The following is a 26,499-nucleotide window of genomic DNA, read 5'->3' as shown; positions in this document are numbered from 1 at the left end:
ATATTCAATAAATACAAAATTGAAAATTCAATAATCTAAACAATATTTTATGAGAAATAGGAGACGTGAACCTTCTATCAGAGGAAGCCTTCTCGAGTCCTCAAATTAGGCTTTCCTGGTTTTTAATAACCCAAAAACTTACTTAGTTCGGTCTTCTTTTTACATGAATTCATAGAATAACTACAAACCCAATTATTCGATCGATTTGGAGTTCTCAACAAAGCTTCTCGAAACATCACGAAATCACTCGAGAATGTCTCTTACATAGATGAACTCGTAGAAATTTTTTAAGAATTTTATTTCAATATACTATAAAACAGATAGATTTTAAATCGAGTTTTTTTAATAAAATAAACGGATTTTTTAGTTGGTCAATGATATAAATAATATGATACATATATAATTAAAGCATCTATTGACGTGTAAATTTCATTGGTTTCCATTTCTTTTCAGGTGGATTTCAGCACATGTTTTTTTAATGGGAAAATGGCGGCGGCGGCGGCGGAGAGAAAAGGATAAGCATTTGCCTTCCCAAATTGTCAACGGAAAGTATCTTTGTCATAGAACACATAAATAATTTATTATTTCACTTTTTTAAATTAAAAAAAAAAAAAAAAAAAAAAGAGCAGAAGTGGACATGTTGGTTGGGACGGTACATGAATGAATTGAGACCACATTCGAATGAGAGCCATCATGAAAATAAGATGACTAAAAAAGTCTCATAGTAACTTCATGGTTATGATGTTTTTATTTGAAACAATTCTATGTTTGGTACACCAGCTCAAGCCTATTGCTAGCAGATATTGTTCGTTTTGGTCCGTTACGTATTGTCGTCAGCCTCACGATTTTAAAACACGTATGGTAGGAAAAGATTTCCACACCCTTCTGAGAAATGCTTCGTTCCCCTCTCCAACCTATATGGGATCTCACATTTGATGACCTCTGAATTTTTATGAGATGTACGTGAGTGTGGTTCAAACATACAAAAGGACTCGTGTTGGTCTATTGGAATGCCAAGACTATTGAGGTTCGTGTGGGACAAGATTGATCGTATGAATGAGCCTTGTTTTGTTTTGGTTTGTAATATAATGCGACTTTTGTATGGTGTTTTGTTTGGTTTGTTTTTATGGTGTTTTGTTTGGTTTGTTTTTGCCTATTGTTCATAATGTAATAATGTTTACAATAAATTTAGACTATGAACCCTCATAAATATTTATAGGGCCAAAACTTATACTATCGGGCCTTGTCAGTTCTACCTTACCTTGGTTGGAGAGAAGAACCAAACCTCCTAGGGTGCAATCTGCTCTTAATTTATCACGATATCAAGTGATTCAATTATTTAATATGATTAAAATATTTTTTTAACGGGTAGGTCCAAATCTTTCCTTGTTGGACTGTTCATATGACTTGATGACTCATACAACCAAGATCACTCAACCCAAACCATAAGAGTGGGGTGAATTTTCGGAACGGTCTGGTTTACAGGTTGAAACTTTTTGGTCAAGTCAACCTAACCATCTCAAATATAGGGTTGATATTCATGGCGTTCTAACTCAATAATGTTTTTTTTTTTTCACAAAATTTTAATTATTAAAATAATATTTATCTGGGTAAGTAAGTTTTTTTTTTTTTTTTTTTTTTTTATATTTTTTTATAAATAATTAAAAAAATGAAGAACTCAATGACCCAAATTTATTCAACTCGACAATAGTGGGTTATGAACACTATTCGGATCATTCGGGTCACTAACTCAATTAACTCGAAATTTCGGGTTGGTCGAAAAAATTTCGAATCCAACCCGTACACACCCATATTCATCAATAATACTAAAAACAAGACCGGTACTATTAAAAATATGGTTCGTGTAGTCGGCCACAAATATAAAACGTGTAAAATAAGAGCAAAAAATTTTCATTAAAAAAAAAAAAACAATATATATATATATATATATATATATATATATATATAACAAACAGCAACATACGATGTATGTAACGGTCAAAAATGCTCAACTGCGGCTGCGCAACCGGTTTGGTTTTGTTTGTTTTATTTGTATATTTATTCAAATTGGTTGGTTTTTCAATATTTTAAAATTCCAACCATCTTTCACATATCCAAACCATGAAAATAAATTAGTTTAGTGAGTGAATTTTAATTTAAAAATTTTTTGTTGAAATTACGGATTTAGCCCTTCAAGATTTTTTTTTCCCGAACATGAACTGATTAACTATAGATCACCTCAGGTGCTAACACGTTTTCTTAAGTCACGATGACGTGAGTAGTGTATTGGTCGAAATTACCCTTCGCATCGGCTTATTGAAACAGATCCACTCGACATCGGGTTTTGAGTAGGTTCATTGTACTTAGTTTTGATGAATTGTTCTCTACGTAGGTTAGGAAATGCAATCACATACAATCATGGTGGGGACCTATCCTCTCATAAGACATCATGGCCTTGATCTCTACTTTCCGGTCCAAGCGAAATTGGATGTGTAGTATTTCTCTTGCACACGCTACTCACGACCCACGCACGCGCTCATGGACCCACTAGATGAGCTCGTATATGTTTCTCATGGGTCTGCCTTTCGGCTAGCGTACACTCATGTTGTTGGAAATCACGAAGGGAAAGGAGCGTGCATAATATTATGGTGTACAATGCGTTCAATTATGTCAACAATGACTTTAGAACGGTCCGAAATAGTAAAATGACATCGAGAACAACTTAGAGTTGCCCGAGAACAAGTGAGCCGAGAGATGTCAGTCGACCACAATTAGGGACACCGAACACATTCTACGCAGTCGACTTGGGGAGTCGAGACGGCGCAAATTGCGTGAGTGAAGCTGAACTAGAGACTGGGTTTGCTCACTGATGGGGGCGAGCATGTGAACTTCAAACGTGAAGGATGAGTTGTGTGCTGGAGTGGGTCGAAGGGTTCGTGGGTTGGTTGCTCCAAATATGGCTCCAAACCTGAGGCTCGAGCAGTTAGCCTCTCGAGACTGTAGTTCGGTTTCTGAATCCAAGGCTAAAAATTTAAGAGTATTTTAAAAATAAAATCTAAGTATTATTTATTTATTTATTTATTTTAAAGTTTAAATGTGTGTTTTTTTTTTTTTATAAATAACAGTATTTTTATTAATTTAGTTTAAAAATAATAAATAAAAAGTAAAGAATTTTAATGCTTTTTGCATACTTAGATACGCTTATTAATGAAGAGTATCTATAATTATTAAATATAAATAATATAATTTTCGTTTATTAGATTATAATATCAGAAATTGCATTTATTATTTTTCTTTAATTGATTGACCCTTTAACCCTTTAATAATCTATGATTAATAAATAATGTATCACTTTAGGTTTGACAATCCATTTATATAATTAAATTAATTAAATGGATATTAACGGTTTTTCGTGTGATTTATAAGCATACTCAGATACGTGCATGGATTAAACTTGTAATTTAAAATAATTTAAGATATTTAAGCTTTAAAATTATTTGATAAAAGGTTGATTTTTCAAAAAATTTAAAAATTAATTGATTTATTAAATAAAAAATTAAAATTTATATTAAATATGATTTTAAATTAAAAATTTATATTTAGTACGTCGAAAAATACTTATATTTTATGGATCTAGACGATAAGAAATTTCATTAAATCTTAATAATATTTTTTAGAATAGAAATTAAATTATTACAAATTTAAAAATATAAACTAATATTAATTTAGTCTATAAAATATAATGAGTAATATTTATTTCAAACTCACGTGAAAATAATAATTTAGTATAAATTATATTTGGTAATAATTTAGTTTCTATATTTTTAAATATTTTAAATTTTAAATTTTTTTTATTAAATTTTATGTATTTTAAAATCTAAATAAAATGACGAAAATATAAATATATTTATTAAATATAGATTTATTATACTAAAATTTAGGAAAATAAACAAAAATTAATATATATAATTTAACAATAAATTAAAAAGAAAAGAAAAACACCCAAATCAATCACAGGTTCATGTTCTTCCCACTCGCCACTGCTCGTACTTTCGCGCACCAAATCTCTGCGAACGCACTTCGAGGAATTCGTATCTGATCCGTTGCAGTGAGCGATGGAACGGGAGAAATGAAAACGAAAACCAGTGGGGATTCTAAGTTCAATGACAAGAACGGTTGATTCTTCGGATTACTGGAGAAAAGTGTCGTATATCATAGAGTTTTGATGTACAGTTCTTGTTTCCTGATCTGTATAAATCACAACTCTGCTTGAACTCTATTGGAGATTCTTTTCCCTGCCCTCGTAATCACTTCGGTAAGAATAGGATAATCGCAGAAGGTGGAGGGGGGGAGGGATTTGGGAAGAGGAAGATTATACATTATCGATCAATAGTGGAGAGAGGATAGTGTGGCGGAGATGAAGGGCGGCGGTGGTGTAGGGAGCGGGGGTTCTGCTTATGGATTTCCGGCGAAAAGACGATGGAGAGGACTCGTGATCGGAGTTCTTGGCCTCGTTATCCTCTCAATGCTTGTGCCTCTTGTGTTTTTGCTTGGTCTCTACAATGGATTTCACTCTCCGGGTAACTTGTTTGCTCTTCTCTTTTTGTTTTAATCGAATTAGTCCTTAGCTGTGCTGAATCTGACGTTTCTTGATCGGATCTGTTCCTAGCTTTTACTGTTGTACACTCTCTGTTCTCTTTGTTTAACGCTCTGCTAGATCTCGCGTCCCCCATCGGTTTCTCCCTTTATTTGGCTCGTTCTATTTGAAATTCGATGATGTTTCGAATCGATTTTCTTGTTTCTTTCGTCATTTTCTTGTTTAACTGTCTCCTTCTCCCTCCATTCTGATTCTTTCTGGGATTTCCTTGACAAATGCCGCGTGAATTAGGATAAGAAGCAATTCAGGCCTTTTCCCTTTACTATAATCTTTCATCTGCCTGTTCTCTTTTGCGCCAATGTCCCTATTGATATTCCCAACATAGTCAGGCTTGTCAACATTTCCCCTCCTCAGTTTCTCCTTAGAAGAGATTCTTTTCCACTAGTACATATTTTTATTTAAGATAAGTATTTTGCTAACACCATTTCTGTTCTTCTTCTGCAGGATACGGATTTGACTCACAAAATTCAAAACCAGTAAGGACTAATATTTGTCGCTGCGACATTTGTTTTTAAAACTCATATTATAAACAAATTACATTGGTTTTCTAAATTTCTGTACTACTGGTACCATTCTGTGTATTTATGGTAAGGGAAGAAAATGTTCTGAAAATTGATTTTAGTTGGTTCAATACTGGAAGAAAAAGATCTGAATGGATTAGATAACCTTCTCCATTGTGAAGGTTACGTCGATTGTCCCGTTATTTTAGTTTCGTGAACGTTTTTTTTATGACAGGGGTTTCAACCTAGTCATGTAGATGAAGTCATCAGAAAATTTGGACCAACTCTTCCCAAGGTATGATATTCTCTTAGTTCTCTTCGCATATGAGTGTTTTTTTGCTTTCCTTTGTATCAGCAGTAGATAGTGCTTGGTCAATTCTTGTAATGGATTTATTTGTTATTGACCAGTTGTGGATACGTTGACCTTTACATGAATATGTTGTGCCAATTATTTGGGGATAGGTCTTTGAAAATTCTTTCATGAAAATGCATGTAATATATTACCCAAAAGTGAAGGATTTGAAATTGTGATTTTCTTAATATGAGTATAGCACAATTGAACTTGTGATAATTGTGCAACTTATCAGCCCACCTGAAATCCAAGTTCCTATACGACAAAGGCCTTTTATTTTGCAGAATTTTTATTTTCTCTGTTTAATCTGCCCTTCGATACTCTGAGCTCTTGCCTTCTCTAAAGTTAATTCCTTGGTTTGTTGACTTTTCCTCTTCCATTTTCCCTTCAACGCTTTGAATCTTTCAGAGACAATGAAACTGACAGAATTGGAGGTTTAGGGAAGGGACTTGATAGCATTAGATTTTTAAAAAGTACAGGCGTTTAGAACACGATTCGTATGGCTTCACATAAGAGGCCATTTCTTATGGAATGGTTCTACTTCTCCACCATTTATTGTACCTTAATTTTTTTTGCTCATGCTATTTGAACCAACAGATGAATTCTTGATTCCCTTTATCTGTATTGTGCTTTATTCAATCACTTATGGGGTATTTGTTGTCTGTCGTGACAGCTTATTCTATACCTTTTTTTTTTCTCTCTCTAGAAACTTCTCTTGTTCAAATGGCCAGTGAGCTCAAGGTTGAAAAGAAAATGGGAAACTTGATGTAGTTCACAGCTGAAATCCAAATTCCTATAAAGTCCATCTTCGCAACTTTGCCAACAACAGTATTCTGAATTTTCTTGGGGTTTTGATGTAACAACCGAAGGAAATATTATCCAGTTGCTTTGCTGCATGAACTTAGACGACCTTAATTTTGTTGGTAAGGGTTCTGAGGCATCTACAAGTGAAAGGGAGTGGAATGAGAGCTTTTGATTCCATTGGTTGTTCAACAAGGGGGAAAGAGAATGGAGTGGAGATTTATTAATTGGGATGAGAACCACATTAACATCTTGTTGGGGCCTTAAATGACTTGTTGCTGGGGATGAGAACTCCAATCTGTTCCACCATTGGTTTGAAAAGGCAAGAACTTGATTAATTCCTATAATTCTTATAATTTGGATCCTAGCAGTTTGGTATTAGTTCATCAATTTTGGCCACAAGTCCTGATTTAGAGATATTATTGTTGAAGGTGCAGCAATTGACTCTAGTAAAACATACTGTAGAATAAGCAAATGTTGTTGGCAAAGTTGTGAAGATGGACTTGAAGGCATTTAGAACTCTTGTGATTTAAAGATGAATGGAAGAATCCGTTTTAAAGAAATAAACAATCAAATAAGAGCAATGAATGAGATAAAAGAACATAAGTTAGAGGATGAAGGCTAATCGAGTTTGGTTGAAGCAGAAAAAGGATCATTGAATGTGGAAAATGACAGGTTGAATCAGATTAGATCAACATGGTGTCAACCGATTCAGAAGATATCAGGCGATTGCAAGCGAAGGTGAGTTTGACTAGATGGTGGCAAGCAAACCATAAGACACTAGCTGAATCAAATAAACCAATCATTAGTCGAACAGGCATTTGCAATCCTTTGGAGCCTTTGGTTCAAAAGAAATTCGATATTTTTTCACAATCAAGAGTCCAGCTGGGAGTTTTTTTTGGGAATTGGTTACTTTATTTGCTTCTACTTGGTCTACTTCTTCTAATTTGTTTTGTAGTTATAACCTAATTCAAATATCCACTTGTTGAAGAAACAATCCCTCTTGGCAAAATGGATATGGCAGTTCCACATCGAAAAGTAGTCTGTCTGGAGGAAATTCATCATGTTAAATATGGCATGTCACCTAGATTTCAAATTGGGCACAAAATCTATTGAACTATCAAAGGGCCCTTGGAAAAGCATTGACAAAGAGAAGAATTTGATTTATAGCCATATTTGAACAAGTTGAATGGGGGGGGGGGGGGGGGAATAAAACTCTCTTCTAGAAGGACTTTTGGATTGGGAGGCAAGCACTTAATTATGAATTCCCCAACCTCTTCACATTAACTCTTGAAAAGGAAGCCTCCACTCCATTGCCACTTTTTGGAATGCTGAATCTAGAACTCCCAATCCCTGATTGAGGAGAAATTTCAAAGAAGATGAAATTGATGAGTGGGTTCGCCTCATTTTTTTTTCACCAACTGACAGGCCGACTTTTGAGGATAACATTTGGAAAAAGGCGGGTACTTTTTGTATAAATCACTAGGTGCTAAGCTTGCCTCATCATCTGAATTCATCGCCAACAGTTTTTAGTCATATATGGACAGGAAAAAGCCCAAAGTGAGTATTGTTCTTTATTTGGAAACTTAGTCACGCGGGCATCAACACAGAAGATAAGCTGCAGGAGCTCCTTGGCTTTATCTGTTGCCCATTCAACAATACGAGGGATAGATTTTATTGTAGGAACAGCCACCAATTGAAGGTGGTGGTATTGCTAAAGGGGAGAAAAAGAAGGTGAGATTGGTGTGGAATCCTTTGAATTTGGAAGTTTTGTGAAGAATATTAGAGAAGGGAAAAGGTAGAGAAAAGAACTAGGGCAGTAGGTTGAGGAGAAGCTGGAGGAGGAAATTGCAAACCTATGTGTAAATGGAGAGGGACCTTGAAGTTTCCAATGGAAGGCTACAAGAGACTCGTGAACACATTGCCAGAATTGCAAGAGTAGACAACGAAGAAGTTGCAAAGAAGAGGGTGTCAGAGATGGAAAGCTAAAACACGTGCGGGAGAAAGAGTTTAGAGGTTTGGCTTAGGGATGAAGTGTGTGTGTGTGTGGGGTGTAATGGAAGCGTGGAAGACCAATGGGCCTTTGGATTGTTTTTTTTGAAAAGTTACGTATGTGTGGTAACCACTAATTTTCTTTTCTTCACTTGGGGCCAATTTTCTTTGGTGGGATCGTTTTCTTTTGGGGTTCTTCTGGAAAGTCTTTGACTTATAAGGACTGAATAGGCAAAGAAGGCCGAAATTAATTTTGTTGAAAAAATGAGAAAGATATGGAGTTTGGGAGTAGGCAGAATTTCGAGGAAGTCTTTTGTGGAAGAGAGAGAGCCAAAAGTTTATAATTTATGTAGTTTCTCTTTACATTGTAATATAATTTCGGTGTTTTGTTCTTATAATTCAGATCCCAACGAACCATTTTCTCTTTAAAAAAGACAAAAACAAAAAGAAAGAAAAAACTTGATACCAGCAAAAAAAAAAGAAAGTTTAAAACACTTGGATCCAATTATACAGCTAATGCACCAAGTAGAAGATCACATTTACTTACCATCTTAAGGTGAAAAATTAGACCTTTCGATAGACTGAAGGGAATGTGAGAACTTACTCCTTTTGATAGTCTAAAGTGAATGTGAGGACTTAGTTCTTTTGATAGTCTGAAGGGAACTTATGAAACAGTCAACGACTTTGAAAATTTTGGTCATGAAGACCTGAATCCTGTTTGGATATAACTGATGAGTTTCTGTGTGAAAACCGTCTCTAACTCTTCTGATATTTGTTATCATTTTGATGAAATTTTGTATCTACTTTAATCATTTAAGTTAATTTTTGGTTGATTTATACTTTTTTTAGGAATCAGGAATATTTCATTGGTATGAGAATTATTAAAAAAAGATAGTTCAAGCTATAACTTGTAAATGTATGTATGCCAAGAGACAGCATGAGAGATAACCTTATCTACAAAAGGGAGCGTATCTTTCATTGAAAGAGCAGTTGTTTCTCTCTTCGAAGGTTCCCCTGCCAGGATAGTCGAAGCTCTCATATTCATAGGAAGAGCCACATTCCACCTGAAAGCATATATCAGTTACTGATATATGCATGGTTGGTAGATTATAGTGTTCACTTCTTAGATTTTTTTTACCCAACTGGTTAATTGATACCAGTTTTATGTAAACCAACAATATACACTATATCATTCACCAATAAAATAACAGATAGTAGCAGCAGACTTGGGTTTCAGTTGTCATATTTAGTTTTTTATTTTTCTTATTTTTTTCATGAAGCTGGTGTTGTCCTACTTCAGTGTATGTATTGTTCATACATACATCCACATTAATATGTGTGTGCTATGTATTCACTTGTTGGTATTATTCTTTCTTAATATTTATCTCAATCTTAAAGATTAATAATAGATTGGCATTTTGATGTATGTGCTTTTATATTCTCTTATGCAATTGATGTTTAAGATAAATTATTATGATAAAGAGTCGTCATTTTGGCATTTAAAGATAGTGCTAGGGTGATTGCTTTGAGTTGCCTTTGGTCATATTGTCAGGACGCATTTCAGAAACATGCCACTGAACCTAAGAAGTACATTAAAGATTTCATACACGAGAATCCGGAAGCAAAAGGTTTGGTGGTGGTGAATTCTTTCATGCAAGTATTTAGACAGTAATATTTCTTGTGTGGCATAACTGTTACTTAAATCTTATTGTTTAAAAAATCTACAGGTTTACAGCCTCCAAAAGTTGATGCCCTACCAACGCATACCCATGAAAATGTATGGATGTGTTAGTCTGTGATGGAACTTATATACTGCTTCTGGATTTCAATTGGTTTTTGTGGTTAATTTTTGTATGCCTTTTCAGATTACCAAAGTTGGTGGTAGTGTTCAACCTGACCCACATATGGCTTCCATGGACGAAAATGGAAAACCGTGTGAGTGGAAGTTTGGGAGCTATTGTATTTGGCAACAGGAAAATAGAGAAGTTATTAAAGACTCTATGGTAAAGAAATTGAAGGATCAGCTTTTTGTTGCGCGAGCATACTATCCTAGCATTGCAAAACTTCCGGACCAAGGCAAGTTGACTCAAGAAATGAAGCAAAATATTCAAGAGCTGGAACGTATCTTGAGTGAATCAACCACAGATCTTGACCTTCCACTACAGTAAGTTGTGGTAGTGTTTATGATTTTATTGATGAAAAGGATGAAAAGTGAAAATTACAACACTGGATCCAAACCTAAAATTCCTCTGAAGAGGAAATTGCATGCACCACCCCATCCTCTGTTAATTTTTGAAAAGGAACGGGATATAAGTAAAACAGACTAGAGAGAGAAGAGCGAAAAGAAACAAAACAAAGAAACAAAAATTACACATGATAAAGAAGCAAGTCCACAACCTTGAAACTTACCCTTGCATTCAAGATGAACCACCTTAATTACAGAGGAATTTGAACGGCTGAGAGATTTATAAAGTGAACACCAATAGAAGAAATGGAATTTTAGCCAAATCAAAACTATCCAGAAAAGCTTGAATAAATAAAAAGAAGTCAATGCTAGTTTTCATTAGCAAGGGAAGACTATTTCTTTTATTATTTGCTAATACTTGTTAATTACGACTATAGTCTGGCTTTACAGTAAACAATTTTTGGTATCTAATTGAGTTTGCTGAGTGTAGTTTATCCTTAACCTTTGATTCCCTCTCATTTCATGAAGATAAAACGACATGACCTACTAGCTTCAAGCGTGGAGATGGCTCCAGGAGTTCTGTTGCACACATAGAAGAATGTGTCAAAGAGCTAGATAGTTTGAACAAGACCATGTTAAAACTGTTTAACAAATTGACTTAAGGCTTTAGAGCGGCCATAGATGCCATCAAAGTAGAGATTGTTGAGATGAATACTCGAGTGAATGTGACCATGGAGGTTGTAGAGATCATACCCTAGGTCAAGCTCAATAAGTTGAAGATTGCAGATCATGGGGCTTTCAAAGGAATTGTGGTTTTGAGGAACTAAGAAATTTAACCTTTGATGTTGAGTAGTACTTCTAAGGTTTCAGGGACTTGTTCAGAAGAGCTGAAAGTTACCTTAAGTGAAGGATTGAGTTTTTCCCAGAAAATGTTGAAATTATAGCTAGGCGAAAACTGCACGAACTGAAACACATTGGGGTATAAGGGATTATGGCAAGAAATTCTTGACTATGGTGCTGGATATCCTAGATATATATAAAAAGGACAAGATATTGTGCTTTGTTGATGGATTACAACCATGGGCAAGAACATTATATGAACAAAAAGTTCAAGATCTTGTCACTTAATTGGCTGCCACAAAGACTCTTAGATTATAGTAGCAATCAAGCTATCAAAAGAAACATACACCACTTTGGAATATTGAGAGAAAATCTTTCAAGCCTATGGGTCAGAGGAACGAGGATACAAACAGAGGAATTGATAGACCAAATGGGGGAACGAATAAACGTTTCCATAACATGAATACAAGCCCATCTCGAGGGTCTCATCCCCCATGGAACTATCAAACATGGCCGCCCTATAGACTTTACGCGTGCCCTCACCGAGTTGTCCTTACGGCCCTTCAGGCCTTGGTATAAGGCTGTAATGACCTTAAGGTTGACACTGCAGTCGAGAAGGAAGAGGACGACACTGTAAAAATTGGAGCGTTGAAGTACTGGTCGGCCATAAAAAAAAAAAAAAAAAAAAGAAAAAAAGTCGAACCAAAAGAAGTGTTTCAGAAGGGTTGATGTAGTAATCAATTCTCAGTCAAGTAATAACACCTTGATCGGTTCAAGTGCGACTCACAACTTCATATCCGGCCAAGAAGCCCGTAGACTCAGATTGAAGATAGAAAGAGACATTGGGAAGATGGAAGAAGTTAGTAGGGGTCTTCAAGAGGGTCTCTTTGAATTTGGGAATATGGTCGTAAGAGATGGACCTATGGTAGTTCAAATAGACGACTTCAACGTCGTACTTGGGATGGACTTCCTCCTTGGACATAAGATCATTCCAATGCCACTAGCAAAGTGTAATCCCACATTGTTCTCAATGAACATCAAACAGTACAGTGGCATACGAATGATTTCAGCCTTGTAGTTAAAGAGATTCTCATGGCCATACCGATGGTCCATGATACAACCAATACATAACCTATCTCAGTTCATGGAGCTAAGTATTTCATGAAGTTGGACCTGCGATTAGGAAATTAGCAAGTATCGTTGAGGGCAATGAGCCCAAGATCTCCCATGTGACTAAATATGAGGCTTTTGAATTCCTGGTAATGCCTTGGCTTGACCAATCCCTCAACTACATTTTGTCCCTTGATGAACCAGTTTTTTTCATGAACATCTAGATTAATTTGTCATTGTTTACCTCGATAATCGTACACAATGCCACTTTGGAGGAACACAAGGTGCAATTACGCCTACTCTTCGAGAAGTTGAGATAAAACCAATTATATGTGAAGAAAGAGAAATGTGTTTTTGCTCAACAATGTATTAATTTCCTCGAACATATCATTGATTGTGACAAATCAACATGGATAGTGATAAGGTAAAAACTACTCAAGAGTGGAAGAAAGCCCCCACTACCATGACAAAACTACGATTCTTCTTAGGATGGACTAATTACCATCTATGATTTATCGAAGGATATTCTAGACGAGTCGCCCCACTAACAGTGTTGTTGAAGAAAGACCACACATGGTTGTGGTTGGCCTGTCCACAGATTTGTCAACGTGATGAAGCCATTTGAGGTAGAGATGATGCATATGACTTTTCTTTAGGTGGTGTTCTCATCCAAGCCTCATCACCTAAGGAAGTCAAAAGTTGAAGAACGTTGAGAGGAGATACATGGTCTCTTAGAAGGAAATGTAGGTTGCTGTCCATTGTCTTAGAGTCTGGAGATAATATTTCTTGGGGTTGTGTTTCATTGTGAAACGAACAACTGTGCTATCTATCATTTCATTGATCAACCAAAATTGATGCCAAGGTAAGCTTGATGGGAAAAGTCCTTAGCCGGGTTTGATTTCGAGTTCAAACATAAGAAGGGAAAGAGCAATCAAGTTGTCGCTGTCCTAACCCACATCCATGCAAGTGTAGTCAATGGTTCGATGCATGCCATCATCCAAGAACATGTACAAAAAGACTCTTCAGCCAAAGTTGTTGCTGAGTTAGTCAATGCAAGGTAGACTAGACAAATTTTGGTCGAATGAAACTTATTGTTGAAACAAAGAAAATTAGTTATATGTACCTAGAGCAGAAGACCTAAGGATAAAGCTGCTACATGGATGTCATGGTACTTAAAGGGCTGACCATTCGAGTGGAAACAATCATATGCACTATTAAGAATGGCTACTTTTAGTCGAATAACGAGACAATGTTATGCAGTATACCAAGATTTGTCTCATTTGCCAACAAGACATGTCGAAAAGGTCGAGGTGTTGGGACTCCTCAAACCTACTAGACCTTGGGAAGGTGTCCTTGGTCTACCTTGCTTTGACAAATTCAACCCTTTTGAAGTAGGGGGACAAAAAGTCATCTTGATTATCATAGATCAGTTATCAAAGTATGCCATCTAAATTGTGGGGCATCTCATCAAGTATTGTTAGTGATAGAGATGGTCGATTTATTAGTATGTATTAGATAAAGTTGTATACGGTTTTTTGGAAGACCATGAATACTTCTTCAAACTATCACACCCTTAAATCGATGGACAAATAGAACAACTACTTGGTCGAAGAATATTTACACCATTTTGTTGATGCTCATCAAAAGAATTGCTCCAGTCGGTGGATGTGGCCCAATTTTGTTTTAATTGTCATATTGATTCATACACTAGAAAAAGCACTTTTGAGATCGTGAGTAGAAGACAATCATCCTCGCCTCATATCATTGATCATTCACATGTTGGAAGAATCAAGTGCAAAACTTTACATAAGAATGGAAGAAAATGACAAATATAGCTCGAGCTTATTTAGAGAGGGCTTCCAAACATGTGAAAAAGTGGGCAGGCAAGAAGTATTGTCCCCTGGAGTTTTAAACTGGAGATCAAGTCTCATCAAGCTAAGATTAGAATGTACCTGATTTTCATAGCTGTAAAGATAAAAAAACTTATCACAAAATATGAAGGATCAATAGAAATTCTCAAGAAGATCGAAGCTACTTCTTAGAGGGTGGTGTTGCCTACATGAATGAAAATATATTCAGCAACCCGTGTGAGTAACTTAAAGCTGTTTCATCCCGATCCTAACAATTATGGTTGCAATTCCATCGTCATACATGCATCGACCTAAAACAAAGAGATGTCAAAGATATTGAAGAGATCCTTGCCGAGAGAACTAGGAAGGTTGAAAGACCCATACGGAGGGTTTAAGAATTCGTTGTCAAGTGGAAAAACCTCCCTATGAAAAAACAAGTTGGGAGCATCGAAGATTTGGAAGCTTGGATGCAGAAGATTGAAGGGTTCAAGCTTCGTCTATTGATAGGGTCGTCGACTATTTAAGTGGGGAGAACGTCTTGGGCCTGCCTGTCCATAGTGATGTCGATAATGCCTGCACATCCCGAAACCATCCTCAACCACCCAATGTCAATATTGCGTAATTAGTTTTTGTTTGTTTGTTTGTTTTCATTTGCATGTCACTTTGTAAGTGTATGGCTCCTCATTCTTTTCCATGTTCATGCCTGCTAGTTTGGAAATGCATTATAATTTACTGTAAGGGACTAAGTAGTTATTGAACCTCTCTCCGACCAAGTGTTGTACATTCTCTTACCTACATATTTTAATGCAATTGTCATCTACATGTTTTTTTAAATGTTTTCAATGCATTTTCTCTCTCAAGTTTTATAAAATAATTTTCTCTCAAAACGTAAGGAGAGGCTCAATATATTGACCACGAAGTTCAATTTTGAAATAGCTTACTTTTCCCTGAAGGCTATAGCATGTCTGCTTACATGCTTGCACATATTTTGAAGGAGATGAAAATTCATATATATTATGCAAACTAAAAACTACGAGCATATTGGATAACAATTTAGTCTCTGTTGTATCTGGATGCTTCACTACCTTTTTTTTTTTTTTTTCCCTTTTAGTTTATTGAATCTTCGTTTAAGAAATCCTCATATTTCTGTCTTGGAAAACTTTCCATGCCTCCAATTTCTTAATCAGGATAGAGAAAAGGTCACTGAAGATGGAAGCTACAATAACCAAAGCTAAATCATTCCCGTTGGAGTGTTCTAATGTGGACAAAAAGTTCCGACAGCTATTTGATATGACCGAGGATGAAGCCGATTTTCACATGAAGCAGAGTGCCTTTCTCTTCCAACTAGCTGTTCAGACCATGCCAAAGAGCCTGCATTGCTTGTCTATGCAGCTAACTGTTGAATATTTTAGGATTGATTCAACCAATTTGGAGCTCTCACAGGCAGAGAAATATGCAGATCCCACTTTGAACCATTATATAATATTCTCGAATAATATACTTGCATCATCAGTGGTTATCAATTCAACCGTTTCACATGCAAAAGTGAGTTAAATGTTTATTTGTACTTTTAGCCTGTTTATTTGCATTACTTATCAAAATGACACTGATAACTACTCCTTCATGTTTTAGGAAAGTGGAAACCAGGTTTTTCATGTATTGACTGATGGGCAGAATTACTTTGCCATGAAACTCTGGTTTTCGAGGAATAGTTATAAGGAGGCAACTATTGAAGTATTAAATGTTGAGCATCTTATACTTGACGATCATGAAAATATGACTTTCGTTTTGCCTCAAGAGTTCCGTATTTCTTTTCATACTTTAACTCACTCTAGGACCGAATACATTTCAATGTTTTCACATTTGCACTATCTTCTTCCTGAAATATTCAAGAGCCTGGATAAAGTTGTGGTTCTGGAGGATGATGTTGTTGTCCAGCGAGACTTATCAGACTTGTGGAGCCTTGATATGGGAGGAAAAGTTAATGGTGCTGCACAGTGTTGTCAAGTGAGGTTGGGTGAGCTGAAAAGTTTTCTGGGTGAGAACGGTTACAATCAAAATGATTGCACTTGGATGTCAGGGTTGAATGTAATTGATCTGGCGAAGTGGCGAGAGCTTGATCTTTCTCAAACTTTTCGTAGTTTGGTCAAGGAGGTAAGTCCCATGAATCTTAATCTTCCTGATCAGGAATCTTCCATAGAAGATTCTATAATATTTTGTATTGCAAACTTAAGCCAATGCCCAGCCTATTTTATGTTTGTCATGTCTTTTATATGATATATCTGCTGATAATTTTTGTTTCTTGCATCGTACTCAACGTCTTTCAACCTGTGCTTCTAATATTTTTGGTGATTGATCAAGGATAAATTTGAAAGTTGAGTTGTTTTGAACGATATTTTATCCGACTCTTCCTTTTCTCTCGTAACATTTATTGACCAGAAGCTGATGATGCAGGACGGATCAACTAATGCTGATGTGTTGCGTGCAAGCTTGCTTACTTTTCAGGGGATGATCTACCCCCTTCATGATTCCTGGTCTCTATATGGGTTAGGTCATGTCTACAGGCATAATGTCCAAGACCTCAAAAAGGCTGCAACATTGCATTATAATGGCTATTTGAAACCTTGGCTGGAGTTGGGTATCCCAAAATACAAAGCTCACTGGAAGAAATTTCTAGACAGAGAAGATCTGTTCTTGAGCAAGTGTAACATAAATCCGTGATAAGTCGAAGATTCTACCACCGTCTACTACATATTTCATGAAATCTGGGGCTCAACTCATCAAGTATAATTTTCGTTGACAAATGGGATTGCCCGCACAACAGAGAACTCATTTTTTCGGTAAATAAACTACTAGCTTCATCCTGATCAAGTTTGCTTGTGGTGATTTCTGATATCATGAGTTTTGTGGTATTCTTTTGGGGTTGATGAAGAAGAGAAAGCGATTGAGGTTTCTGTTTAGTCTGCTAGTTGGTTTGTTGAATGAGAATCTGAGTTGGAAAGTGTGGCAAATAAGGCAAAGACACCCAAAGGCTACAATTAATATTCATCCGGCAACATTCGCTTGGATGAGAATATCTTGTTGTCCTATGCCTTAACAGGATTATTTGTCAGTTGATGTCATTCATATTAATATATAAATATACATATAATATAGTTAGATTAGGTTCTCACGCTTCTACTGAAACTAAATTCTTTTGACAATTCGTATTCAATTTGATTATAGAGTTATTTGGAAGGCACTTTGCCTATTTTGTCAAGCATTGTTTCTTCACTCTGATTGTGCAGCACAGCTATAATGATACACATTGGAAGTTGTGGCAGCTACAATACTCTCTTAATCATTCTTCTCAGCCTATATTACTACTTCCAGCTTCCAAGCCAGGTATTTTATTCTCCTCCTTTGTTCCCTTTAAAGATGATATATGAGCTCAACTTTGATTCTGCCGTGATAAGAATGTTCTTTCTTTCTTCCAATGATTAAAATTTAGGGTTTTGAATTAGTTTTTCTAAGTTTTCTTTTGTGTTCCTTAGTTTATTACTATGGTTGGTACATTCTGGAAATAACTGGAGTTTGAGTTTGATTTTGAAAAGTACGGATTCGTTAACTGTTCTCCAGTGACTTTGAAGTGAGATGGTTCGACTTTTACTAGAAACTTAAGTATAATTCAAGTAGTTAAGGTTTATATACTTTTTTACCAAGAAGTTGATGTTCAAATTCTTTGACAAGATGCCTATATAACACCCCGGTAGAATTTTTATATATAATATATATAAAATTTTGGAAATAATTGGAGTTTGAGTTTGATTTTGAAAAGTATGGATTCGTTAATCGTTCTCCAGTGACTCTGAAGTGAGATGGTTCGACCCTTACTAAAAACTTAAGTATAATTCAACTAGTTAAGGTTATATACGTCGTGTTCTAATTTATATATAGATCTGCAAGGTAAACTTAGACTCAAAGAACTTATTTCTTGAAAGTTCTTTACGATAATATTCCACTAGCAACTAGATTATCATCATTTACAAGAATCCAAATGTCATTTGACCTAGATTTTGAAATGAATGAAGTTCCATTCAATTTTGCCACTCAAATTTTTGTTTGTAGAGGTTTATTTTCTCACGTGATTATGAATTGTGAATTTGATTCCATCTTATATGTGAATAAATAGTTCATTATGATTCGATTTTCTTTTGTGAGGTTTGTGCATTGTTGGTCATGTGTTTTCGAATATTGGATCAGTTGTGATCACAAATATTCTAAAACATGAAACGGGTGAGAAAGTAAGTTGGTCGTTTACAAATTAAAGCAATATGTAATATTTTTCACCGTTTGTAATGATCAGGATTTAGAGTATAATATGAAGCATTATAGTACAAAAACTATGAAAAAAGACATGTTGACTACCTTCAACTCTCTTCATAAATCTAGTAGTCGATGTTAGGTGGTTGATGTTGCTCTATTTGACCCACGTTTTCACATCGATCATATTTGGGGGATAAGCAATGCTCTTTAGAATTTATGTCCTAAAATCTTGTAATTAATGAATTAATTTAAATAATAATTTCAGTTGTGATTTAATACTAGCCCTAGCATAAAAAATCCGTGTAATATTGAATAGCCTAGAATTTGCATATGGGATGATCATGTTATAAAAAAGTAATCTAAAATATCTTTAGTGTAGGGATAAGATTAGGTGTCTTATCCATGTAACGTTATTAATATGACTCACTTTGTAATTGTTCCAAATGATTTGATTCAAATCATTCCGGTAGTGCTATGTGAATGCGTATATGACAGATACAATAAACCTACTCGTTTGGAAATTTTACTAAATAGAGAGATGAAAACATAATTTTACGAGATAGAAGTAATTTCTGTGTCAAACCTCTCCTTCTAAACAAATTGTTTATTATAGTATCCGTGGTATTTCAAATAGAAGATGTAATTACGTGGGTAAAATGATTTTTGAAGTAGCTGTAATTATGATTAATTTATGAAGGATCAACTTGTTTGTAATTATTATATTCATGGGCACAATTTATCCTAGCGTATATAAAGTTGCTAAGTCTAGGTCTAGTGAAGTGACTTATAATTAATAAATAAAATTTGATTAATTAAATAGTTTAACCAACTAATTAATTAATTTTATATAATTGAAGCTTATAATTTATGAATTATAATTTATGGGTTCATATGGAAATGATAAATATAAAAGAGAAAAATATATTTATTATACCTCATATTACAATAATTAATATATATATTTGAAATTTTAAATATATAATTTTATAATATTTAAATATGGTTTAATTAAAAAAAATTAATACATGAGATATTAAAAAAAAATTAATAAAGAAAATATTAAAATATATTTTGTTGTGTTGATAAAACGTTTCCCTTCACCTCAATGGATGAAATCCTTTGTACCCTTTGTTTATAAACTTTAGTCACTCTTTTTGGTGACCATCTCTCTCATGGAATCCATAATAATCGATCCGGTCAACTGGTCAATGTCGGAAACGGGGAGTATAATTCAATCTCTAGCCTTGTTTAGTTAACGAGAATAAATCTTGTAACAGCTCAAGCCCACCATTAACAAATATTGTTCGCTTTGATACGTTATGTATCATCGTCAGTCTCACAGTTTTAATGAGGGTGGATTGTGCATGGAAACCTCTTCTTATCAGATGCATTTTAAAATCGTGAGGTTGCCGACGATACATAACAGGTCAAAGCACTTAGGTTAGCTAGCAAGTTTCAAAGGCTTGCACTTTTCATACCAGGTCAGTCTCCCAGCAAACAATATTTACTTGAACTTGGATTGTTAGAAATAGTACCATAGCTAGCCACTGAGCAGTGTGCCAGCGAGAACGCCAGGCTCCCAAAGGGGTGGATTGTGAGATCCCACGTCGGTTAAAGAGATGAATGAAGCATTCCTTATAGGGGTGTGGAAACGTCTCCCTGACAGACACGTTTTAAAACAGTGAGACTAACAACGATATCCAACGGGCCAAAATGGATAATATTTGCTAGCGGTGGGCTTGAGCTTGGACTACTACAAATCTCCCCTCACTCCCTCTTTTATTCTCAATTTTAATGAGGATTCTCGACTTCATTCGCGTAGATCCCGTGAATTAAATGAACATCTCTTACCCGAACACAAACATTATGGTACAAAAAAACGTCACATGGGTAAGTTGGTTGATTAGTTGGATATAGTGGGAGTAGGTGCATAAATGAGTCTCTCCCTCTGGTGCGAACATAGTCCTTTTGTTTTGTTGTCTTCTCTTAACCCTAAAGTACATACAAATACAAATACATTGCGACAATTTCATTTCAATCAAGTCCCATATATATATATAACTCGTTTAAGATTACTTAGTCGTTAGCGATCGGGTTTGTTCAATCTCCTTACCTAAGCATTTGGATTGGATTAATAAACACATAGCAACGTCGAAGAAAAAAACAAAAGAAAAGCTTTTGTTTCAGTCAGTAATGAACATTCAATCGTGTTAGTTTACATATCATTGTCACCGAACATCAATTCTATTCAAAATTCTTCAAACGCAATAAATGTTAAAACGAACATAACAATTCCATTTACATCTAACTCGAACAATTAAATATTGTTGTGACTCACTTGACTAAAGCTCGAATTGGCATAATTAGGAATTTATCTACTAAGATATGTTTAAATTGATATGCTATTATATACTTACATATCTATTACAAGTCTATTATTATTGTTATGAACATACCTCAATTAGCTAAGTTGTTATTTTTTCAACTAAAAAGTCAAATGTTTGTACATACACGGTTAAGCTAAAAGCGGGAACCTATACAAGCCGTGGAGCATGTGGTTTAATTCAATACAACTCACAAGACCTTCCCAACCCGTAGACATATGAACAACAAAACCCATCTTTAACAAGATGGTAGTTTCATACAGGTGTTGCATGGCTATCCTCAACTCGTGACGTGAGATATATGGTCACGTCTTGTAACGAGCGATAAGAGATACATTATTACTGAGCATCACTCGACAACAACAATCTCCATTAAATGCTCGTATATATTGTCCACCATAGTCTCATAATTTTGCATACTTCATTTTCTTTAGTATATTCCTTCAATCATTTGAAGGACCCTCATCCTTCCTTTTTTATGCTTTATATCCAACAATATTTCTCTCTCATGCTTAAAACCTTTCTATTTTCAAGTTGTGGGTGAAAATCATACCCAATTGGATAGACAAAGTCTAATTTTTAGAGCACAATAATTTACATAACCGTCCATTTATATATAAAATCTTTCGACAATTCGAGTATAACTCACAAGTCGATGGTTCAATTTCACACTCATCTAATCTCTCGAGGCAAAAAGAGAATTATTTAAGAGGCGAAGATAATTTGGTATACAATTGGAAATGGACATGGTAAAAAGGTTATAATCAAAACAAGATGAAGATCAAAAGCTTGTCATTATGGTTGGAAAAGGGGGAAATGTAAATAACCATTATGATGATATTATGGAAACAAAAACCAATAATATGTAGAATTTTTTAAAAAAAATAAAGAGAAAGAAAGAACTTCAGTACCGTGGAATGTGGTTGTTGTTGGTGGCCGGTGCAGCGGCGGCGGCGGCATGATGATGAAACGGCGGCTTCCAAGCTGAGGCTGTGAGCAAACAAAGATCCTTCCATCCAAGTTTCAGAGTCCCATGATCTTCTACAAGCGTGTACCCGTCGGAAGGGAACATTCCGAGGAGGAGAGTGGCCTGAGTTGCAGCATTTCCGGCGAGAGAAATGCCCTTAAACCCAGATTGCTGTAGCTTTTCTCTCCAGTTTTGGAACTTTACTTCGCCGGTCCTCGACGGCCCACCCACGGCCAGCACGTTTCTGATCTCCCTTGACAAAAGTTGCTGCTCCACTAAGTGTCTCTCTTCACTCTCTTCGCCATAGCTGACACCCAATGAGTCAAACAGTGCGGAATAGTAGTGAATGGCCTCTACGAATCTCCCCAAGAACGAGCCTGTGTGGCTTAGATCTTGTTCCACCACCGTCACCACTTTTGGGGCCAATCTGATAATCAATTTCAGACATAGATACAGCAATGTTTGAGTATGTAAACTAATCAATGAGATGAAATGCATGAATTATTCAGTCAAATGTCACAGTTCGAAAGGCTGCACAGCCTTTTCCTGTGCATTGCAGAGATCACAATGAAATTAACGTAACCCATTTACTATACCCACATGAGAGATCAGAAACAAAACGTAAATCTGTCATTCAAACCAAGTTTATGAAGACTATTCATCCTTATGAACAAACGAGAAGGTAAAGATTAAGACTAAGAATCAGTAATTAATGGCGAAACCCCATGAAAGATAATCAAAATTTCATACCTCTGCAAAAGCCATAGCGTATTGGAATCAGAACCAGTGACTTCATAAAGAGAGTGCTGCATCCAATGAACGGCAACGGCTTCCCTTTTGCTCACGTTGAGCCTCTCCAAGTCTAAATTGCCAATTTTATCAGCCACAGGGAAGAAATCGAAGGGAAGGCCTAGCTTCTCGGCGAATTCAGTGAGGCGTTTGCCAGTGGCCTCAAGAACTTGCTGAGAGGTCCCTAGCCCTGTAAGGCGGACATACGGCGGCCCGCCAGGCCTAGACGCCAAGATGTGGAAGAGACCAGGCCATTGAAGGCCTTGCATGATGTCTAGATCTATGATGTGAACTCTCTCTTCCCTTTCAAAAGCTTCTTGTATGGCTTGATTGGCAGTGAAGTGTGAGAATTTGACAAATGGGCTTATGCCATTGAAGACCTGGAAGGCTGAAGCTATCTTCTGGCTGTGGGTATGGGGCATCAACGATGGCGGCAGAGCTGCATAAATGCCTAAACATGAGCTTACAAGCCTCGCCGACATTGCTTCTGAGAAATACGCCGCTACCCTCTGTGCCGATGTGCCGAAGGGTGTGGACAACTCGGAGATTTCCAAGAGCATCTTGTTGGCTTCTTCTAAATTATCAGCAGAAACGGCTTCGGCACATTGAAGAAGTAATGTCAAGAGATGTAACCCTTCTTCGTCTCTCTTCTGTTGCCTCATCTCCTCTTTTATCTCTCTAATTAGCAAAGCAGTGGCTGAAGGGTTATTACTCGGCTGTGGCGCTGCCGCAGCCGCTGCCGCTGGCGGCGGCTGTGCCACCTCCGCCTTTAAATTCACCGGACAGGAGTTCTGCTGTTCTGATTGTGGCTTTGAAGGGACATGGTTTAGAGAAACAAGCGACGACGGTGTAACAGAAGAGAGATTAAGTTGATGATGACCGGGGAGCCGCTGTAAGGCATCCTCGCCGGAGGGGGTGGGGACTGGTGGAGTGGTTGCTCCCCAGTGAAGATACGGCTCATGAAACTGTGGCTGAGAGGGGAAAGTAGGAAAATTATGCAGAGAAGAAGAATCGAGATTAAGCTTCAAACCAGAACAATCATGCTCTTGCTCATGCTGTTCTTGATTGAACTGCCTCTGCTGCAACCCCAGCGCGGCCACCGGCGCCGGCAACGGCAAAGTGGATTTCCTCAATCGATGATCCTCAGCAACGAAGTTAGGAACACTAGGTTCCGTCAAAGTACGAAGACGAAACTCAAGAAGGTTCGCAAGATTGGGGTTACAGGGGTAGATAATCTCACGTACGTTCTGAATAAGCTGAGGAATGGATATGGCGGTGGAGCTGTGGATTAAGTCCTTAATGATGCCGTCGATCCAAGCGGTGGCGGAGGAATCATCCATGGGAGAAGAAGCGGCGGCGATAATGGAGGATGTTGCAGTAGTAGGAGGATTATGAAGAAGAATCTGAGATGGATTAGGAAGGGGAAAAGGATTACTCCGAGTATTTAACTTGTGGTGGTGATTCGATTCCGGTGGGAACAACGGCAAACCAGAGAAACCACAGACTGCAGGATTCTGCAAGTGATGGTGGGGCTGAGGACGAAGAACAGGAAGAGTACTATCAAGAAGAGTCGCGTTGTTGTTATTGTTATTGTTGGAGGTAGTGGAAGAGGCCGTAGCATCAGAAGCAGAAGGAGGATTTGATAAATTTGTCCCTTCGATTACACCTGACGTCAGAGCGGTTAAATTATGCACAGTGGAGTGGTTACCGCCATGGCTAGGGTTTGAAGAAGAACAATAATTCACATTCCCTTTAATTTCTCCACAAGCAAAAGGACGATCAGAACTTAAACTCCGCCGCGAAAGCCGAGAATGAACAGATGCAGTGACTCCACCGCCGTCGATCTCCATCTCCGACGCGATTCTCTTCCGCACCATTTTTCGCGACTGAATAACCTGAACTTGAACAGTCTGTTGATGATTACGTTCTTCACTGCCGTTACTGTTCGTCGATGCACTCGTCAAAGGACTATCGTCAAAACCGCCATTAACACGTCCAGTGGAATCGCCAAGCAAAGCGTAGGCAGCCATTGGAGGAAGGAAGGAAGTAAAAGATGAAGGAAAACACAGAAGGTCTGACAATGGCGGCAAGTGATACTCTTCATAAAGGAAGAGGAGGTAGCAGGATCAATGGCTACCACCATTAACGCGAGTTTTAAGAGAGTAAAGAACAGAATGAATACAAAGCGAGATCCAAACAGAAAACGGCACGAAGATTGGGACAGCAAATTAAGGATTCTTCTCTCTCTAAATCCTCGAGGAAGAACACGAACACGAACACGATCACGAGCCCCTATGCTCTCATGCTTTTGAATAATGCAAAGTACGCGGAAGCCATGGATTTTGGATGCATCTGAGAGTGAGAGATAAAGCTTTATTTAAAAAAACAAAAAACAATATCGAGAAGAGGAACTGAAAAGGAAACAGTATTAAAAAAATGGAAGAAGAGAGAGAAGAAGATTGAGATGAATCAGACCTACAGAGAAAACACGGCTGAGATTTTATCTTCTCCTTTAGGGTTACAGTTCGAGGTGGAGCTTCTTCACTGTCGCATCCATGGCGGAAATGGAGAAACAGAAACGACCCACCATTGTTGCAGCTTCCAATTCCCAAATATCTCTTTGAAAAACACTACTCGCTTCCTCTGCCCCCAAATCTTTGCTTTTCACTTTTCCATTTTCTTTTTTCTTTTTTTTTTTTTAGTTCAATATTTATTTATTATATATATATATATATATATATATATATATTTCTTCATGAAAGGTCAAAGTCTCTTTTTTTCTTTAAATATATTTTTTTTCTTTTTGGCTTTTTAAATTTTTTTTTTTTCCTAATTTATTTATAATTACGACCCAGGTCTAAGATTTGGATTTTCGAATCTTGACCATGGGGCGTTATAAGTGGCATTAGAATAGCATCTCTTTTACTTATATCTGGTTCGGGACGAATGAAAGTGGAAGCTAGTGGCATGTGCACCAGAATGAAGAACTAGTATATAAATGAACCCAAATCACGTTCAAATGAGAGTGATCCTGAAAATATGATGTCTACATAAAAAAAAAATAAAGGGTAAAGTTGGGTTCGAGTCATTACATAGTCCGTTTTAGCGATTTGCGACTTACCCATTCAGTGACTTTGGCACTGGACGTTCCAAAAATGAGGTACTATCGGGTCGAGTGAATTCAATAATAGACGTTTGTTGCCATTCCAACCTTCCTTCTCCTTTCAAGGACTACCCGAAAGAGAATCCAGTGTTTTTTTGTCGTGAATATCTGAATAGGACGAACCGCTCATCATTATCAAATCGACTATACAAGTCACCTTCTTCTAAGCTTCGCTGCACAAACGTTCCTTCCACAATGCAAGGTCGATATCTTTCGTAGCGAACAAAGACACGTCTATCCATTAGGTAGACTTAATTCATTAGTTTGGTTTTTGGTCAATTGATTCAATATGAATTTGGTTAATTTAGTTGAATAGTTGGTTTGGTATTGGAAGAACTTGGTCCAAAAACCCCCCATTTAATATATATATATATATATATATATATATATATATATATATATATATATATATATATATATATATATATATATATATATTAAATATTAAATATTTAACCCGTTAAAAATTAAAAAAAATAATTAAATATAAATTTAAAAGTTAAAAAAAATTTAAATTCATAATTAAACTTTTAATTCTACAAATAAAAAATAATTATATTATACAAATATCTCGAAATAATTATGTTATTGAACGTTAAAAAAT

At 36.3% G+C, this 26,499-nt stretch overlaps 2 protein-coding genes across 4 annotated transcripts; one reads left to right on the top strand and one right to left on the bottom strand.

Moving 5' to 3' along the window:
• Positions 1-3,995: 3,995 nt before the first annotated feature.
• LOC111803294 (putative galacturonosyltransferase 7) lies at positions 3,996-17,546 on the top strand. Its single transcript, XM_023687632.2, has 9 exons — positions 3,996-4,580; positions 5,102-5,133; positions 5,393-5,452; positions 9,855-9,930; positions 10,030-10,079; positions 10,168-10,466; positions 15,475-15,832; positions 15,920-16,441; positions 16,742-17,546. The coding sequence occupies exons 1-9, from the start codon at positions 4,418-4,420 to the stop codon at positions 17,006-17,008; spliced, it is 1,827 nt and encodes a 608-aa protein (XP_023543400.2). The 5' UTR covers positions 3,996-4,417; the 3' UTR covers positions 17,009-17,546.
• Positions 17,547-21,734: 4,188 nt separating this feature from the next.
• On the bottom strand, positions 21,735-25,425 carry LOC111804062 (protein SCARECROW). 3 transcript variants are annotated; one of them, XM_023688744.2, is made up of 3 exons: positions 25,208-25,425; positions 22,694-25,084; positions 21,735-22,370 (listed from the first exon to the last, which is right to left on the bottom strand). In XM_023688744.2, exons 2-3 carry the CDS (start codon positions 24,760-24,762, stop codon positions 21,881-21,883), a joined length of 2,559 nt encoding a protein of 852 aa, XP_023544512.2. In that variant the 5' UTR covers positions 24,763-25,084; positions 25,208-25,425; the 3' UTR covers positions 21,735-21,880. The 3 variants fall into 3 exon arrangements, with proteins under 3 accessions (XP_023544512.2, XP_023544515.2, XP_086984049.1); XM_023688747.2 differs by having other exon boundaries at positions 25,212-25,425; XM_087127923.1 differs by lacking the exon at positions 25,208-25,425 and having other exon boundaries at positions 22,694-25,196.
• Between the last annotated feature and the right edge of the window lie 1,074 nt (positions 25,426-26,499).

The sequence above is a fragment of the Cucurbita pepo genome, chromosome 10, assembly GCF_057944985.1.
Source record: "Cucurbita pepo subsp. pepo isolate OVF chromosome 10, ASM5794498v1, whole genome shotgun sequence".
Classification (NCBI taxonomy): Eukaryota; Viridiplantae; Streptophyta; class Magnoliopsida; order Cucurbitales; family Cucurbitaceae; genus Cucurbita; species Cucurbita pepo.
Note: the sequence above shows the minus strand (reverse complement) of the source record. Positions and strands in the feature narration are given on the sequence as shown.

Coding starts and splice junctions, on each gene's coding strand:
- LOC111803294 (XM_023687632.2), top strand. CDS start 4,418: ATGAAGGGCGGCGGTGGTGTAGGGAGCGGGGGTTCTGCTTATGGATTT. Junction 9,931..10,029: donor CGAGAATCCGGAAGCAAAAG/GTTTGGTGGTGG, acceptor AAAAATCTACAG/GTTTACAGCCTCCAAAAGTT. Junction 10,467..15,474: donor GATCTTGACCTTCCACTACA/GTAAGTTGTGGT, acceptor TTTCTTAATCAG/GATAGAGAAAAGGTCACTGA.
- LOC111804062 (XM_023688744.2), bottom strand. CDS start 24,762: ATGGCTGCCTACGCTTTGCTTGGCGATTCCACTGGACGTGTTAATGGC. Junction 22,371..22,693: donor ACGCTATGGCTTTTGCAGAG/GTATGAAATTTT, acceptor ATTGATTATCAG/ATTGGCCCCAAAAGTGGTGA.